Genomic DNA, 20015 nt, shown 5'->3' with positions numbered 1-20015 from the left:
TTTCTACGTGTCTCCACCACTCCCTGGATTCCTCCTCGTGGCCGCCTTTCCTTCCCCGGCACCGGCTAGCCTGCCTCCCTGCCCTCAGTTCCCCGGCTCCGATCTCACGTAGCCCCTGGACTCTCTCATCCGATCTCATTAATAAAGTCACTTGTTATCCTAAACCTTTGTGTCTCCTAGCCTGTGTCCTGACAATGTCTTATCACGTTGTTAGCATGTTGATAGTTTATTTTACCTTGGTACTAGCAAGTTTATTTTACCTTGGTACTAGCAAGTTGTAAACATGTTTTACTATGTTGTTTGAATATTTTACCACATTCCTACATTTACAATGTTACTACCATTTAACGTTTGAATGGTTTACCACATTCCTACATGTTACTACCATTTTGCTAACATGTTTTTAGCACATTTTAACATATTGCTAATGTGTTTTAAAATGTTGCTAGCATATTACTAAATTAAGTATAGCATGTTTATGAGCTTAGCATGTTGATAACATGTTTGTTGACATGTTAACAACGAGCTAAAACAAGTTTTGTCCGGACACTGATATATTCTTCTTCTTCCCCCAGGCCATCAGGCTCCTAAACTCTAACTCTGTGTCATAACATCACTTGACTCCATGTTAATATCACCATATCAATAAGCTATTCATAATTTTAAAAGAAAAGGCAATACAAGTCAAATTCGAATCAATAACCACCTCTCAAAATATTTGGACAATATTAAAAACAGGTGAAGAAATATACACACAATCTTATAAGAAAGGCTTAATATCGAATTCTTCATTCAACCCAAAAGGTGACAAAGTATATAAAGAATAATCCAAAAACATTCCCATTGTAAAAGTATCCTCTCAAAATCTCCCCCTCTTGACAGTTTTTGTACTCTCTCCATGCCAATGTACTGTAAAGCACTAACATTGTGGCCCACTTGTCTAAAATGGGACACTATTAGGGCTGCGTTCAACAAACAACTAGTGATCTAGAAGTTTACCAACATAAGCGAGACCACACGGACAACGTGTAAGATAAATCACATGTGTAGTACAAGTAATTGTACTGCGTATCAAGATGTTACGGCCAGTGTGTGGGTGGCTAAAAGATTTACAATTATATGTAAATGTACACTGAGCACAATTACCACACCTATAATTACCAGGAAGAAGAGTAAGAGTGACAGGTTTCACTATAAACTTGTTCATGCCTTTATCACCAGCAGGGTGGATTACTGTAATGGTCTCCTCACCGGCCTTCCCAAGAAGACCATTAGACAAGTGCAGCTCATCCAGAACGCTGCTGCCAGAATTCTGACTAGAACCAGAAAATCTGAGCATATCACACCAGTCCTCAGGTCCTTACACTGGCTTCCAGTTACATTTAGGATTGATTTTAAAGTACTTTTACTCATTTATAAGTCACTCAATGGCCCAGGACCTAAATATATTGCTGATATGCTCACTGAATATAAACCGAACAGACCACTCAGATCATTAGGATCGAGTCAGTTAGAAACACCAAGGGTTCACACAAAACAAGGGGAGTCTGCTTTTAGCTATTATGCGGCCCGCAGTTGGAACCAGCTTCCAGAAGAGATCAGATGTGCTAAAACATTAGCCACATTTAAATCCAGACTCAAAACTCATCTGTTTAACTGTGCATTTGTTGAATGAGCACTGTGCTATATGTCCGAACTGACTGCACTGTATTTTATGTATAATCATCTTCAATTCTTAACTGTTTTAAATTCAATTTAAATAAATTTTTGTATCATTTTAAAAGTTTAAACAGAACGCTAAAGTAAGTTCTGTGATGGTAAAGAGAATTTGAGCAAAGAAAGACAAGTGTGTTTGTTAATCAGTTTAAATCAGGGCCTCTGAGTACTGTCTGTAAGCGGAGGGGAAGAGCGATGGACCTACTCAGACGTGAGTGAGCGACACCAGCAGAAGAATACTGGTGTCATAATTAAGGTGCACCTGTAAGTGTAAAGGTGTACGAGTACACATCTATAGATTGAGAGGTGTGCACAGGTGGACAAAACACATTATCTAAGGCACTAAGAGCCGTAGAGACAAAGAGTGCATTTGAAGGTATAGGAAATACAGAGAGAATGTGAGATGCTAGAAGGGGGGTTCTAGTCATAAATCACGTTACAAACAGGGGCACACCCCGAGTTTTAGCGAATGGGTCAGGTATGATGGTCAAAGTAAGTAGGGGGTGAAGTAGTGGAATAGTTAAGTGTTTTGGAAGGTTTTTTCACAAGAGTTTGAACAAAGCTTGAGAATATTTGGTTTTAAATTCCTTGCTTTTATTATATTGTGATTATTATTATTTTATTTTGTTTAATCAATATTTTACTTCCTTTTATGTAAAGCACTTTGAATTACCACTGTGTATGAAATGTGCTACATAAATAAACTTGCCTTGCCTTACAACGGACGAAAAATCTGATCTTACTTGCATTTCACGCAAATTACTTTGATGTTTATAAACCAATCGAGGACCAGCTTTAAAAATATTATTGAATCATTGTATGCTGTTGATTTTGCTGTCGATGAACTCGATGTTCAGAGTTTATATACTAACATCCCTAATGAGGATTCAACATTCAAGATTTTTATTTGTCACATACACAATTATACAGAGTATAACCAGCCAGCAGTGAAATGTAAGTAAAACTAAAAAGCAATGTTTGCACCGCTTCTGGTCGCAGGACATCTTGCAGTCTGGGCTTGTGCCAACCAGGATTCGAACCCACAACCTGAAAGGTTCAGATCCAGCAGCTTAGCAGAGTGCGCCACTCGGTCAGATTATGGGTGGTGGAACAGTTTCTAAAACAAACACCGATTGATGTGAAACCTAGTACGGCATGTTTGCTGGATCTCATTAATATTGTCTTGACTAATAATTATTTTCGTTTTCAAAATGATTCTTATTTACAGTTGAAGGGAACAGAAATGGGCAGTAAAATGGGACAAAATTATGCCTGTTTATATATGTGTGTTTTTGAAAATGAGTCAAATTGAATCAAATTATTTTTTATCTAAGATTATACTTTACAAAAGGTACATTGATGACATTTTTATGATAACGACTTCTACACCCGTTGAATTGTTGATGTTTTTGATCTCAGTTCTAGATCTGAACATTTGAATTTCACTATGGAGTGTGACATAGAGAGTATCAGTTTTCTTGATGTAAAGGTATACATTTCTGAGGGAAAATTCAAACTGAACTGTATCGTCAACCAACGTATCGCAACACGATTTTAAGAGGTGATAGCTTTCATCCTAAACCTCTAATTAAAAGCCTGCCTATTAGCCAGTTTAAGCGTGTGCATAGAGTGTGTAACACTTAAGAATCCTACTCTTGATGGTCCGCTGATTTGACTTGATTAGATTTTTGTAAGGTGGTTATCGTAGGGAATGGATAGAAGAAGCTAAGAGGAAATTTGATGATACATCACAAACACAGTGTGTATGAGCTACAGGTAATAAAATACAACCAGGCAGTGGCGCTATTTGTGCTGTTAAGTATTCAAGTATTCAGCATTGGGTGTGGAATTTCGTAAAGTTTTACACAGGCACTGGCACATTACTTCTAGTGATTCTAAATTGTCTCATATTTTTAAGGATGGTCCTCGATTGGTTTTTAAACGTCAAAATAATTTGCGTGACATGCTAATAAGATCAGATTTTTCGTCCGGTGTAGTGAAACCTGTTGCTCTTACTCTTCTTCCTGGTAAATATAGGTGTGGTAATTCTGCCCAGTGTATGTTTACATATAAATATAACATATAAAATCTTGATACGCAGTACAATTACTTGTACTACACATGTGATTTATCTTATACGTTGTCCGTGTGGTCTCGCTTATGTTGGTAAACTTCTAGATCACTACGTAATCGCATCAGTGAACACCGGAGTAATATTAGAACAGGAGTTGAACGCAGCCCTACAGCGTCCCATTTTAGACAAGTGGGCCACAATGTTATTGCTTTTCAGTACATTGGCATGGAGAGGGTACAAAAAACGTAAAGGGGGAGATTTTGAGAGGAAATTTTTACAACGGGAATGTTTTTGGATTTATACTTTAAATACTTCGTCACCTTTTGAGTTGAATGAAGAATTTGATATTAAGCCTTTCTTACACGATTGTGTGTATATTTCTTCATCTGTTTTTAATCTTGTCCAAATATTTTGAGGGCTGGTTATTGATTCGAATTCGACTTGTATTGCCTTTTTTTTCTTCCTCTCTTTGTGGGAGTATACCAGAATTTGTGATTGAACATGCATCTAATTAGGATCACCCCCTGTTACCTAAACAGACTTGCACCTCAGTTCATTTAACGTGTGCCTGATGACGACCTGATAGTCGAAACGTTGCAGCAATAAAATAATTTTATGGAGCAATTATATCAGTGTGCGGACATTACGTTTTTTTTTTTTTTGCTTTAGTTTGACTTTTTTTAGTTCTGCACTTGAGCCCCATTTTGTTTTGTAGTGTGTGCGCAACTTTTTTTTTTTTTTTTTTTTTGCATTTTTGGCTAAAATATGTTTTAACATGTTGATACATTTTACAAAATTATTGTAGCACATTGCTTGTGTAACGGAACACCAGACTTTAAACACATTGATATCAGGTTAACAGGTTTTCAGAGCAGTCCACTCCCAGGTGTGACCAAGGACATCCTGGGCCGTTCTTGGCCACCAGAAGCGATTGGCCCCTGGGTAGCCAGTGACCAGGGAAGAGTGAATAGATCTGATCAGCAGAGTACACTGAGTTCTGGGAACATATGTGTGACCGGGCAGACACCCCCCTGGGGGGGCTTCAAAGTCATTGGCATCAGTAAGTTGTTCATCAAGGCACCATTAAGGAAGGAAGGAAAGGAAAGGACGTGACGTGACGTGTGGCCAAGTATGGTGTCCCATACTTGGAATTTGTGTTCTGCATTTAACCCATCCAAGTTCACACACACAGCAGTGAGAAGTGAACAAACACACACAGTGAACACACCAGCTAATGGTGCGGCGCCCGGGGAACAGTTGGGGGTTCAGTGCCTTGCTCAAGGGTCTCACCTCAGTTGTGGTATTGAGGGTGGAGACAGCGCTGGTTATTTACTCCCCCCACCTACAATCCCTGCAACTTGAACTCGCAACCTTCAGGTTACAAGTCCGACTCTCTAAGATGGGACAGGGCATAGGCTTTTACATTTTTTGAACCAGGATGGTAGGATATGGAGAAATTTAAATTAGTGAAGCATAGATCCCATAAGGCTCCCTCCAGCCAGTGTCTCCATTCATCCAAAGGAGAGGCTCTCTGTTCCTGGTGTCAATGTTTCTTTCCACTAGTGGTAGTTTCCTGGAGAAGAATGCACATGGATGGAGCTTTGATGGTGTCCCCTGCTGCTATGACAGGATTTCTCCAACTCCTATTGTTGAAGCATCAGTAAATGACGAATGATTTTTTTTCTGGATCAGGGTGGATTAGGAGTAGAGTAGCTATTTAAATGTGTTGTATGGCTACAGTGGTGGCTGGAGTCCAGGACAGAGACTTGGGCCTGCCTTTCAGAATAGTGGTGAGTAGATGAGTGATGGAACTGAAGTTGTGGATGAATCGACTGTAGAAGTTAGAAAAACCAAGGAATGAGGAGGATAATGGGAAGTGGATAGCAGAATTTTACAGTGATCCTGTTAAGTGCATGTAATTTTATGCAGGGGATGTTGAAGGACAGATGTGACCTTGCTTAAGAGCCTCCTCAATATATTCCTCCATGGCCTTCTATCAGGGATGGAGAGTGGGTATATTTTGCCATAGGGCACTGGCTCACCTGGAATTAAGTAAATGGTTGTTATATACGGAGGCTAAGGTAAACAGGCTGAGTCATGGATCGAAGTGCAGGTGGCTTACTAAAAAGACTAAGTGAACAAAGAACAGGAAACAGAGAACCAAAACACGGGTAGACAATGGCATAATAACATTCAACAACTGACAAAGCACAAGTAAAACGCAAGGGCTATTTATACACAAGAGAAAAAGCTTAAAAAGATAACAAGGGGGCGTGGTAAATGGGAAACACCTGGGGAACCAATACACAAAAGGACTACAAACTGACTACAAACAAGGCACAGAATCAAAGAAGAACACAGGACTAGATGTTAAAAGCTGTGCCAATAAGTGGTGAGCACTCTTTTGAGAATTACCTTATTGCTATGAATGGTAGACAATCAGCTGACTGGTATTTTCCAAATTGTATAGGAGATAAATCTTGATCTGGGCACAATGTTGGTTCGATAGAGCACAGGCCACATCATCGGTAGTGCACCCTTGCATCCTTGGGTGTTTCGGCCTTTCATCACTATACACTCTTCAAACTGGTGGCCTGCTACAGGATGATCAGTCCTCAGCTTGTTGCCCGTGCTCCACCCTTCCCAGAATTGATAAAGTCTGCGGTTGGCTGAGATGTTGACAGATGGGAGTTACTGAGTGATTTATGCTTTACTTGGGGCCCAACACGGATTATTCCACTTTCATTCAAGCAAATCCACTGGCTAATTCTTTCTGCCACGTCTGAGACCTCTCTAATGGTCTTCTGTAAGACCTGACCATGGATTCAGAGTTCTTTCAGTAGTCTGATAACTGAAGATGCCACAAATCCTCTACAACCCACTTCAACTGGATACACTTTGGTGTTTCAGCCATGTTGCTTTATTTCTGCAACAAGCTCTTCACACAGGACACACTTCAACATAAAAGTCCAGACAGGCACAGACAACATGTATCATAGCCCCCCACCTAAGTAGCGGATTCCAGACACTCCAAAATAGACAACAGAACAAAAAGGAGGAGGTGGAGCGGAGGCAGAACAGGGAGCAGGATGGTGGACCAGGCCCATGGAGTGGAAAAGGGCATGGAGACCGAGGTGGAGCAAGTGACAAGGGTGGAGCAGGCAGAGTCTATGTGACATGACAGCCAGAGTGTTCACAGACGGACTTCATGGCCATTACGGGACAGTCAGAGGGCTCACCGGTGGCCTTCATGGCCGAAACATGGCAGACAGAGAGTTCAGAAACAGTGTCAGCAGTCATAATGGGGGATTCAATGGACACAAGAAGTTCAGAAACGGCGTTCACGGCCATAAGAGTGGTCTCAGGGAACACAGAGTTCGTAGGAGGAAGCTGCCACTGTCTCGGGCATCACAGCGAGGATGGGAAGCAAAACGTCTATCTCCGAAACAGATGAGGCTGTGGCTGTCGAACTAGAGAGTGCAGTGACCATCGGGCTTGAGAGCGCTGAAACCAGCAGGCTAGGGTGTGTAGCAGCTGGTGGGCTTGAGAGCATAGCGGCCGGTGGCCTCGAGGGCGCTGACACCAGCGGGCCAGAGTGCGTAGCGGCTGGTAGGCTTGAAAGAGCTGAGACCAGTGGGCTAGAGTGTGTAGCGGCTGGCGGGCTTGAGAGCGTAGTGGCCGGCAGGCTTGAGAGTGCTGAGGCCAGCGGGCCAGAGTGTGTATCGGCCAGCAGGCTTGAAAGCGCTGAGATCAGCAGGCTAGAGTGCGTAACAGCTGGCGGGCCTGAGAGCATAGCGGCCGGCAGGCTTGAGAGCACACTGGGCGGCGATGGCCTCGGGATGCCGGCTGCTCGCGCATATGTCAGTGGTAAGTCCGCCACACTGGAAGCCAGTCTCGTCCACCCCGAGAAGGGTTCAGTAGGAGAGATGGTGCAGGCTGTTAACATAAGAGATGGCCCAAGCTTCGCATCCACCAGAGCTTGCGGAGCGTAGCCCGCCCCCAAAACATGTTTAGGGGATTCTAGAGTGGCCTTGTTGGAATCCTCGTCTACCTCCCCCACAATGAAGGAAAAGGGCTAGCTCCACATACTCACTAAATGTCCCTCAAGGACCAGCACATAAAAGTTGGGATTTGAGCGGCTCATTAAGTCCAGTGCAAAAAAATGTCATGAGTGAACTGTCCGGAAATAGTGTATGGTACGCCAAGTCCAAAAACCCACAGGTGTGGTCCTCGAAGGAACGCTCGCCCTGGCTCAGAAGAAGGAGCTGCATACCTGCTAGATCCATAGCTGTTGGTCAGTTGTACTGTTATATGCGGTGGTTGAAGGAAACAGGCTGAGTAGTGGATCTAAGTGCAGGTGGTTTAATAGAAAAAAGCCTAAGTGAACAAAGAACAGGAAACACTGGCAAACAGATAACTAAAACACGGGCAGACAACAGCATGATAACGTTTAACAACTGACAAAGCACAAGTGAAACACAAGGGCTATTTATACACAAGAGAACAAGCTTAACAAGATAACAAGGGGGCGTGGTAAATAGGAAACAGGAAACACCTGGGGAACCTAATCACAGGGAAGCAATACACAAAAGGACTACAAAACCGACTACAGCAAGGTACAGAGAACATGTAACAATGGCACTGTTCCATGGTCAGTGAGGTGGCAACTGTGGGGCCCATTTCAGGCAGAAAACATCTCTGAAGTGGGCATAGCATTCAGGAATAACTGACAGATCTTTTCTTCAAAATACTTTCAATAGATGTGGAGTTGAGAGGGAGGACCTTGGAAGGAGGTGAGGTTTCTTGGGAAAGTTTTGGAAAGCAGGAAAGGAAAGCTATGGAATTCTCCAGAACCAGGAAGTGGATGGATTCCACATAGAACAACTTGTAGCTGGATGGGACACACACTGTAGTGGACATTTTCCTGGCAGAAAAGCTTGCCAGTTATAGACTGTACTTTGTAGATTCTCTTGTGGAAATTGAGCTGACGGCAGAGTTCTCCTGAGATAAAGTTGCTGGCTGACCTAAGTCAATGAGGTGAGGTCTGAAACAGAAACAGAAGCAGTGAGACAAGCAATAGAAGTGATTGGCGTTGGACTATGAACATAACTCACCAAAAGACGAGGTGGATGAATGGGACATGTCATTACATACATTCCTGCACACAATGAGCGATTTTTATGGAGAGTTGGATAAACTGTTCATGTCCAATGGAGTCATCATATGAAGCAAAATGCAGCCACAAAGTGGAATTCAGGCCTTGTCAATAGGTAGTAAGGAGCAAGCAACAGCCTCCTTGAATGGATCTGGAGTTGGATTGCTCATGTTACCATGAATTGTTGGTCTGGTCTTTCGTAACGAACACTGGACTCAAAACAAAGATATCAGTTTAATACAGGTTTTATTGCAGAGTTGCAGCAATTAACATGAACTAGCTAGTCAGATGATATTGTTACAAGTGGCTAAATGGCAGATGAGTAACAGAATCATTCTGTGTTAGCCAGTTTGAGAGTGATCGGGGGGTCTGTGATTTAATTTATGTATTTATGTTTAGTTCGTTTTATTTATTTTAGTGCGAGTACACAGACACAAAATAATGACTTTCACAATGACCATTATTTTTATACAATAAAAAAAAAATACAAAGAATCAGATAATGAACCCTTTTGCGAGGGTTGAGAGGAAAGCCTTGGTACTTCACAAAGCTTTATTCAATTATCACTAGATGGCAGTGAGTATACAGATTTGGAAGGGAATCAGGGAATCCACGAAGATGAATGAGCAAGGAAACTTTGCTGTTGACAATGGTCATATCGCTTGGCGGAAAGTAGTCCTTAGTCACAAGCAAGACCAGACAACGAGTGACTGAGATGTGCATGCTTATATTCCATGGCTGAGCAGTGTAGTGATTGGGAATAGGTCGTGCAATTCAGTAATCTGGAGATTGTAATTGCTGTGAGGGAGTGAGGATGGAGCCTGGCAAACCCATGACAGCTAGCATATTACTAAGGTGTTATAGCATTTTACTTGCATGTCTTAGCATTACTAAAATGCTTTTAGCATGTTTCTTGTGATAGTAGTCTATAGCCAGTGGTGTAGTGGTGCCTGGAGAAGTGGGTATACTCTTAATTTATGCCCCCAATTTTTTTTTTTAAATGGCCCGGCAAAGGATGAACCACCTGTGTCATAAAGAGTGACATGTAAAACTAGTCTTGCATATTTAGTTCACTCCAAAATGGGCCAGTAATATTTGTACACTGTCACTTAACTTCTGCTGCTTGAGTAAGGATCATTTTAAAAATAATATTATCCACAGAAGAGGTGCAGATTTTGCAATAAATAAATAAATAAACATATAAACAGACTGCAGCAACTGACATTTTGTCAGAACCTTTAGTAGATTACATGCTATTTTATTTAGTTGTCTCTTCATGATTGTGGGAGAATTGTGATCTCTACTTGAAACAAACTTGTGAAAAAAATTGTGATTCTCAATCATTTCAGTGAGGGGGACAGAATTATTTATTAATTATTACTTGCTTTTAATTGGCTGAGAAACCAAATACACTGCTGGACAATAACCAATAATTTATCATATTTTTCCAGTATTTTCTTATATACTACATTTATTTCCCATTTTTATCACAGAATAAGGCAGAAGATATATTTTATAGCCTAGTATCTATTGCCAATTTTAATACATGTTATGTCAATTAGCACTGCATTATTCAGAATCAGATGCCTTGAAAAACACACATAAACCATATATTGTTGCAATCATGTGTTTACTGTCTTCACGTGTCTTTTTATTCAGCTTAGCTACAGTAGAGATAGCTTTGGCTACAGTGATAGCTGGATTCTTGCATGTCGTGACTCGTAAGTTAGTACTTCTATGAGGCCATTTCGTACTTGAGCTAGAGCACCATCCGGCTTCGAGTAGCCTATAAATGAAACATACACTACATTAGAGTGTTTACATCTAGTTCCTGAACGCATCACTGTCTTTACTGGATGTTTTTAGAGAATATTTGCATTCATTCACATGCGATTGGATTAGTTACTCATTCGCTGGACTGTCATGATTTGGTACATTGCTAGCATATTTAACATATTGATAGTATGATTAAATTTTTTGCTAGGATGCCACGCTGAATGTTGCTAGTATAATATAGTATAATAGTATAATTTAGTAGATTGCTAGAGTTTTAATTGTCCTCTGTAAGAAAATCATAAGCCTGATCAAGTTGAATTATATAACTCACTAAGTCATAAAAGTCTGAAGGTCTGTTGCAAATTATTATTATGCAAGAAAATAATATTGACATAAATGTGGAGCTGGGTTGTGAAGGAATGCGGAACGAATTGTCACAAGAGTAAGGTAAGCAGCTTATATAGCCTATATATTTAAACAATATTACACAGGCTAGACTTCTGTTCTTTTGAATATTAGCATGACTGTTATTTGGCCATAATCACAGGTGTGCTGATATCCAGAACAATAGCACAGTTCTATGTATGATACTGTCTTGAAAACCTTGGTTCAATAAAGTTAATACTGAGTACCTTACATTTTGGAAACCATATGGCTAATTACTGTGTGTCTATTTGCAAATGAAAACAGTTACAAAGCCACAGCAAAATCATCCTTTGCGTATCTCAGAATAACCCACAGTAGTAGTTTTTCAATCCAGCATGAATCAGTGTTTATGAAAGAATGGGTTGAGTGAATTATTTGTTGATTTACACTTTTGATTATTGCTTGAATGTTATCATTTGTCTCTCTTTTTTTGCATTTTAAGACTCATGTTATGTAATGTGTTTCTGTTCCTATTGTTTCCCTCTTCACTTCCTTTTTAAAGTTCCTGTCCCCTTTTGCCTTGCTACCTTGTTTGTTACCATAGGAACCCTTATTATTTACCATGCTAACTTATCACCTACACCTGTCCCTCATCATCCGTGCTTAACCTGTGTATATATATACCCCTGTGGTTCAGCTGTGTTTTGTCTGTTATTGTTTACTGTATGTGTTTTGTCTTCTGATTACTTTCCTGGGGCCTCTTTCATAAAACAGGTTTACCAAATAAGCCAGGTTTATTTCAGTTAGTCTGACTTATTGTCAATTGATTTGGTTCAAAATAAGTCAGACTAACTTAAATAAGCTTGGCTTGTTTGTTAAACTTGTTTTATGAAACAGGCCCCTGGTTCCTTTCTGTGGTTTGTCCACAGTTGTTTCAAGTTTGGATTATCTGTGTTGGCGGTTCAAATTAAACTGTGCTTGCTCCGTCTCATCCCTGTATACATTGCAGTGTTCCTACCTTCAATCTCTGCCTGTATTATGATGCTGTTTTTGCTTTCGCCCAATAAACTCAATGCTGCAAATGTATCACACTCTAGTCGTAGCTACTTCTATGTTACAGTGTGGGACATGCAAACACATATGGCGCTTTTCCACTGCATGGTACAGCACGGTACGGTTCAGTACGGCTCACTTTTGGGGGGTTTTCCACTGGGTACAGTACCTGGTACTTTTTTTAGTACCACCTCGGCCGAGGTTCCAAGCGAGCCGTACCGTTACCAAAACATGACGTGTAAACTCTGCTGATCACTGATTGGCCAGAGAAAATCGTCAATGCCTGCGTCATTCAACTTGCTGCACGAGACACAACAGACCCGCTAGATTTAAATCAGCACAGCCAGCGAAGGATTGAACGCAACTGTTTTGAATGAGCACACCTTTTTTAAACAACCAAAAAATGTCTGTTTCGTTGTCTGTTGAGGAAGTACAGACTGTCCTCTCGTTGATAGCCGAGGAGCGGATCCAGCGGGAGCTTAATGGAGCAACGTGTAATTAAAAAGTTTTTCAGGAGTCATGGCAGTAGAGGCGGCGCTGCTATAACGACACTTGAATAATCCCGCCCACTCTACAGCGGTACTAAACTGCAGTGGAAACACAAACAGAGCCGAACTGAGCCGTGCCGTTCTGAGCCGTGCCGAGCCGAGTTGTACCACGCAGTGGAAAAGCGCCTATACAAGCAACGTGATTAAAAACTATTTCCTAGTGCTATTAGACTAAGCATCAGCACTTTTGGCATTCTGCTCAGTCAATCATATTCAACACACACACACACACATCTATCACATTTTTATAATACACAGTTCAACTTGTATTGACCCAAAAAACATTAATTTGAGAATGATCATAATGATACAAAGCAAGGAGTTTCTGGTCTCTTACTGTGGATGACAGTGATGATCTGTTTCCAGAGGATGGCCGAGAAATGCCTATAAAAAAGTAAGGGCGAGAAGAAAAGAAAGAGAAAGAGAGAGAGGTTGCTGTAAGAAAATCTGTGTAGTGTCATTTGGAAAATCTGCCTCACAACATGGGTTGTATTTTTTTCCGATAGTGGGCCAGGGTGCTTAAATCCATATAAATACGACCAATCTCTTTCTCTCTACACTTACATACATGCACACAAGAACACCTTCAGCTCCCTGACACTCACACACATAGACACACACATTTTCTCTCATTATATCTCACTTTTAAGCAACACGTACACAAAAGCATTGAGTCACCAAGCACATAACCGTGAGATGGAGGGGGAGGAAAATCTTCTCAACATGTCACATCTGATTTTTAGCCAAAAAAACAACAAAAAAGACCACACATGCATGTCTGCATGCACATGAATTATTCAGAAATTAAAATTCCTGAATTTTAATAGAGGTGATAAACAGGATGCAGAATTATATATAAATCTGATATTTTAATGCAGCAGAACAAAACTGGAAGATACATATGCTATATATGCTTTTTTGCAGATTTGTAGTAATAGATATTTATGATGTATATGACATGATGGATACGATAAAGCTAGTCTGTATATACAGATTTTCCACTGGATTCTTTATCAGGTATTATCAGCTATCACTATCTAATTATTAAAAAATAAAAAAATAAACTGTTCCCTCAGAAAATGCCAAATTAATGGTCCTACAATCTAAAAATCTACATTTTGGGTTATTTGGCAACCCAGCGCTGGGTAAATATTGAACAGAACACATGCTGGGTTATTTTGACCCAGCTGGTTGGGTTAAATGTTTTTACCTAACATGCTGGGTTGTTTTATTTAAGTCAACTATTGTCTAAAGGTTATTATATTGCTGGCTTAAAATGGACTGGAAACTGAAAATAACACACAGTATTACTAGAGGCAACAGCAATAATCAAAAGATGAACATTTATTATTAAGCAAGAACACATTTGAACACAACTGAATTTATTTTGGGTGAAAACAGCATAGTTTACAATATTACTGTCACGGGAGGAGCACACGACAGACACAGTGGGTGTGGCGTCAGGCCTCGGAGAGGCTTTTATTAAACACAAAATCAACATAAAATGTCCAAAGTGGAAAATATTGTCCAAAATAAACAGGGGATCTGGTGTCCAGGCAAGGGGCGGAGTCCGACAGCCACACGTGCTCCCCACTTTGTGTATTCAACTATTCTGTGTAATTGCTGAAGGGCTGCTGTTTGCGATGGGACATGTCACTCATAGCTGAAAGATGCCCTGACTGACTTTATAACCTGCCCATAAACAAACAGTACTAAGATTAGAGAACATATTTTAACATCAAATTAAATTCAACTCAGTAATATAATTTACAATTTACAGCACAGTTAAGACTTTATATATGAAATAAAATGTATACAAACCTTTATTTCACTGAAGAAGTGCACCAAATCTGTAGAGGACTCAAAAAACGCGTGATCTCTCTGTAACTCAGCAGGAGAGTTGTTTCGCTGGAGACAGGCTTAACCCAGTGGTTGGGTAGATAAAAATAACCCAGCATTAAAAATGACCCAGCACCTTAGTTACAGAGAAAACTACCCAGCACCAGGGTAAAAAATCTTAAAAATAATCCAATAAAATGACCCATCTGAACCCAGCATTTGGGTTAAAAAAAATACAATAATTTGCTAATGCTTGAATAGGCTATATATAAAATATGTTATAGTTTTATTGTGGAGCTGAAAATGCATTTAATATTGGATGAGATTGAGAACAAATATAATTTGCGAAATTGATTAAATGATTACTGAGTAAAATTTTAGTGAAATTCTGTAAAGCAACATTAAAGAAAACACAGAATGCTAACTCTCACTGAGAATTCTATAGTGACATGGAAATGTGTAAACTGACACTACCACCTAGTGTTAAGAGTTAAGAGTCCATTCATGCACTGCAAAATTAAGGTCAACCGAATTTGCAACAAAAATGCTAACATACAGATATAGCACAATGCAGCTAACCTGTTCTGCGAGGTTCAATATGTGCTGTGGAGCTATTTTTGTTAAGGCCTTTGTCGAACTGCTGGCTGGAATGAGGAGAGGCTCTGGGCTTACGCCTTAGCTGTAGGCTGGACCACTGATATGTATGATGCCTCTGGTACCTCAGGGCAAAATTTGGGCGCCGTATAAAACGCCGTTCCTCCATAGTCCTGAAAAACCTGAAACTAAAGAAAATGAGAAATGTATCATAACACATTTGATCATAAGAGACTGATCAAGCAATATGATAACAAACCAGAACTAGAAAACTGTTATATGCAAGTAAGTCTGACCAGGCATTTCAATAAATAGCCTTTACCTAAATCCCACAATAAATTTACATATTTCATTGAAATAACCAGATCCAATTAGGGGTCAAATTAGACTTCCTTACAAGGTCTAGTCATTTTGAAACTGATTTAAATTGAGGTTGCTAACAGTTATACACATAGGTGCCAATTTCTTTTTCCGCCGATGGGTGCTCGGCACCCCCTCCAACCAAACCCATTGCACCACCGAAAACTCACATGCACGTCTACATAAATGTTTTGATTCAGCTCACCATAAGCAAATTAGAACTTAAAACATTTGATCAAACTCACAACAAACATTTCATCTTGCTCAGGATCTTAAGTTACAGTATATACATAAGAAATGATGTATAGAAAACTTATTGAGAGCTTCAGTAGCCTAAATATTGTATTCTGTAAATATTTCATATGTTCATTTACGACTGACATGACAAACTTATGCCTTTTATTTATTTTCAGTTCTTCAGTTACAGAAACTGAGCTACAGACACAAATTCACATGAAACATATAGGCTACTGACATCTTCAACAGTCGACCTAATAATAATATTATGAACGCTCAGCATGTTCATCTACAGTTTGGTTAGAAACACACCTTTTGTAACTTTGTAACTTGTAACTTTATATTTTTATTTTGGACATAGCCTTTTTTAATATCTCTCTTGTAAAAATATATATTTTTCTTAATTGACATGTGGTCACCCTCCAAAATTAGCATGTTCTTGGTCATCTAAATGACAAATATAAAATATATTTTTAAAAATCCAAAAATTGGAAACAATCCCAGTGAAAAGAGGGACTAAAAAGACCATTGCACTGTTTTAGCAAGGTTATCCATAATCTTAACTTGTTTTTGCACCCAAAGGATAACATCATGACAGTTAACTTGGATGTGCCGGTGTGATCATTTGCATTTGAATGAATGAATTAATAAATAATCTATTGTCATTGTTGTAAAACAACGAGAATACATTAAAGCCTCAACCGACAGTGCAATATCTTAAAGTGCAAATACATAGAATGTAAACATAATAAGGTCCAACATGATTAGCAATAGCCCAGTATGTAAACAGGACAATGCTACACTGACAAGGAATAAAGTGTATGAGGTGGGGAAACAGTAATAACCAGTAATGATGTGTATTGTAGTGTGTGCTGCAGCAATGCAAAGTCCAGTTCACAGTTAATGCCATTGTTAGAGTGGTACATAATGAACCCACATTTAAGTGGGTGGAGAGGGGAGAGCGAAACAGTGTTTATTCAGCAGTCTAACTGCCTGGGGATAAAGGCTGTTGGCCATTCTGGTGGTCCTGGCCTGAAGAGACCTGAACCTCCTACCAGAGGGCAAAAGGTGGAACAAAATGTGTGCTGGGTGAAACCGGTCTCTTATGATGTTGTGTGTCCTGCGCGGGCAGCGGGAGGTGTACACAGTAGAAACCTCGGGGAGGATAGTCCCGATGATTTTACCAGCAGTTTTCACCACCCTCTGAATCATCTGCTGTTCCACACTAGCAGCCCGTAGGTCAACACGCTAGGCATTTAACTTAAAATACTAATTTTCAGTCATACAGATAGAGTAATACATCTTTCAAATCTGTAAAAGGTCTACGTTCATTTGTGTGCACTACAAATAACAACTAAACGTTGTGCTTTTGTAAATTAAAGCAAAGAAATAAAATTTTAAAAAATAACAAACTGCACACTTCACAGACATCAAAAATTTATCTACAAAAAGCAAAATGTCTACTTTTAAATTAACCAATTCAAATGGATTTTCAGAAATTTCAGATTATGTAATCCGTATGAAACATGCACGTCCACTGTGGATGAACGAAGGTCTCAAGGGTTTGAAATGACTCATTATTTTACACTCCTGTTAAATACTGATAAGTGCCTGCCTAGTGTGAATTTTGTGAGCATAGAGCACCTGGAACCCTGCCGCATCACCTTCCTGCAGGGGTACTTCTGACCACAAGGCTTTGAAAGCTGCCTTACTTATTGTGTAATAGGCTCTGACAGGTAAAGGCTTCATATGCAAGAGAAATAGCCTTGACTATTCACTTGCTCATTCTCTACTTGGTTGCTGGGGACCATCGTCTAGGTGCCCCGAAGCGCACAAACAGCTGATCGTATTTTAATCACAGAGCAGCTCTGTGGGTGTAATCATCCAAAGTGCTGACTGGATATAGCAAGTTTATCTTCTCCTGGTCCAGCGTCCAAAAGGGAAGAGGGCAAAGGCCTGCAGCACTACAGATCACAACATATTAGTGGGAACCTTAGGCACATACCCCAGTCTAAGGTGTAGAGATGGTCTCACCATACCCAGTGCAAACTCGAAGGGGCAACTGACAGGGCCTGAAGATACCCTACTCTTGTAATGATTAGCCAAATCAGTTGGGTTACAAGGTTTAAAATGGGGTCAGATCTTACTGTGTGTGTTTTTTTAGGTGTTTCACAAGTTCACACTTGAGGAGAACTGGCCCCCCGACTGAGTCTGGTTTCTCCCAAGGTTTTTTCTCCATTCTGTCTCAGAGGGAGTTTTGGTTCCTTGCCGCTGTCGCCTCTGGCTTGCTCAGTTGGGGACACTTCATTTCTAGTGATTATCATCAGTTTGATTTCACAGATACTATTTAAACTAAACTGATCTAGACAATGACATCACTGAATTCAATAATGAAATGCCTTTAACTGAAAATTGAGCGTTTAATCTTATTTTTATACATTACTGACACTCTATCCTCCAGTTTGATACTGTTAAGTGCTTTGACACAATCTGTATTGTTAAAAGAACTATATAAATAAAGCTGACTTGTCTTTGTTTGTAAAACATCCTACAAGATTGAGATATCTAATATATAGATTTAAGTAGGTGAACATACTCTAGGCTCCAATATTTGACACACAAACCCCAAGAATGGTGACAATAAACAAATGTAAAAAAAAAAAAAGACGAGCTCTTTACATCACAGCACAACAATTGACTAACAATAATGACAAAACAATAACCCTATACCAGTTTTAATAAAGTTTTAAATGAAGCCAACAAACACCAAAACAATAACCCTATAACAGTAACTGCATTATTTATTCATGCTGCAATGCATGCTGGGAACACAAAGTCTTAACATTTCAGCAATATTAAACTCTTTGTTCAGACAACTGTGTTTGACTAGTTGGGACAACATTTGGGGTAATTCTGTTGGTCTGACAAGGGTTTTTATGTTGTTTCAAGAAAAGTGCATATCTTATTATTTGAGACTCAAAAGGATTCGTAAACTGGAAAATATGCATTTGCATTTTTTATAGTTTATAGGTAGCTACATGTCTGTATCTTCTCTCTTTCTTTGTTAGAATTTGCATCAGAGGTGTCCAATCCTATACTCCTTGAGGGCCAATGTCCTGCAGCAGTTCCAACACACTTTCCTGGAAGTTTCTAGCGAGTCTGAAGACTTTGATTAACTTGTTCAGGTGTGTTTAATTAGGGTTGGAGCTAAACTCTCAAAGACAGTGGCCCTCCAGAAATAGGTTTGGTTTGCACATTCCCAGATCTGTATTCATCCTTAATCTTTTTATTTATTGATTAACATTTTTTTTAACATAACCTTACCGTGAACGCAGGTTTTTCCCTTCAAACCTTGGCCGATAGGGGTGGGTGTACCTTAAGGGACTCCTTATTCTCTGGATATGCCTTTTCTTGTTCTGAAAAATATAAAAATACTGTTTTAAATGACATTCAGTAATGCAACTTATGATCATGAACTTAAGTATTGTCATGGTGTAAAGAACAGAAACTGCTCTTTGTTAATAATTGGAATCTTTTCTGGGAGCGTCCTAGGCTTTTCCGTGCTGATGGCCTGCACCCCAGCAGAGTCGGAGCGGAACTCCTGTCGGACAACATCTCCAGGACGCTACGCTCCATCTGACTAGTAAGCCAATTCTCAAATAACTGCTATGATGACTTTTGTTCTACCCACTTAAAAGATAGAAGTACTTGCGTTGTCCAATCTATACAGACTGTGTCTGTTCCCCGAATAACGAGGTCAAAATATTAATTTAATGCAGGATCTAGAAAAAATCTGATCGTGATTAAACCAGAAAAACGCAAAATAAATGAACAAAAACTATTTTTAAAGCTTGGGCTCCTAAACATTAGATCACTCGCACCCAAAGCAGTTATTGTAAATGAAATGATCACAGATAATAATTTTGATGTACTCTGCCTGACTGAAACCTGGCTGAAACCAAATGAATATTTTGGTCTAAATGAGTCTACTCCACCAAGCTACTGTTATAAACATGAGCCCCGTCAGACTGGTCGTGGCGGCGGTGTTGCAACAATATATAGTGATATTCTCAATGTTACTCAGAAAACAGGATACAGGAGGTTTAACTCATTCTAAATACTTCTGCTTAATGTTACACTGTTAGATATGCAAAAGAAATCTCTCCTATCTCTTGCTCTGGCTACTGTGTATAGACCGCCAGGGCCATATACAGATTTCCTAAAAGAATTTGCAGATTTCCTCTCAGATCTACTAGTTAATGTTGATAAACTACTAATTGTCGGAGATTTTAACATT

The 20015-nt window shown here is 39.7% G+C and overlaps 1 protein-coding gene across 3 annotated transcripts in view; it reads right to left on the bottom strand.

The window, feature by feature from the left end:
* LOC306849346 (uncharacterized protein) overlaps window positions 1–20015 on the bottom strand; it is a 68295-nt gene that overhangs the window by 25055 nt on the left and 23225 nt on the right. For all 3 annotated transcript variants that reach the window (XM_079384299.1, XM_079384298.1, XM_079384300.1), the window contains exons 2-4: window positions 19043–19134; window positions 15107–15309; window positions 13026–13072 (exon numbers count right to left, since the gene is read on the bottom strand). In XM_079384299.1, the coding sequence (XP_079240425.1) occupies window positions 13026–13072; window positions 15107–15309; window positions 19043–19134 (342 nt within the window). The remainder of the gene's footprint in view (window positions 1–13025; window positions 13073–15106; window positions 15310–19042; window positions 19135–20015) is intronic.

Source organism: Barbus barbus (assembly GCF_936440315.1).
Source record: "Barbus barbus genome assembly, chromosome: 29".
Lineage (NCBI taxonomy): Eukaryota > Metazoa > Chordata > Actinopteri > Cypriniformes > Cyprinidae > Barbus > Barbus barbus.
This window is presented reverse-complemented; position numbering and strand designations above follow the sequence as displayed.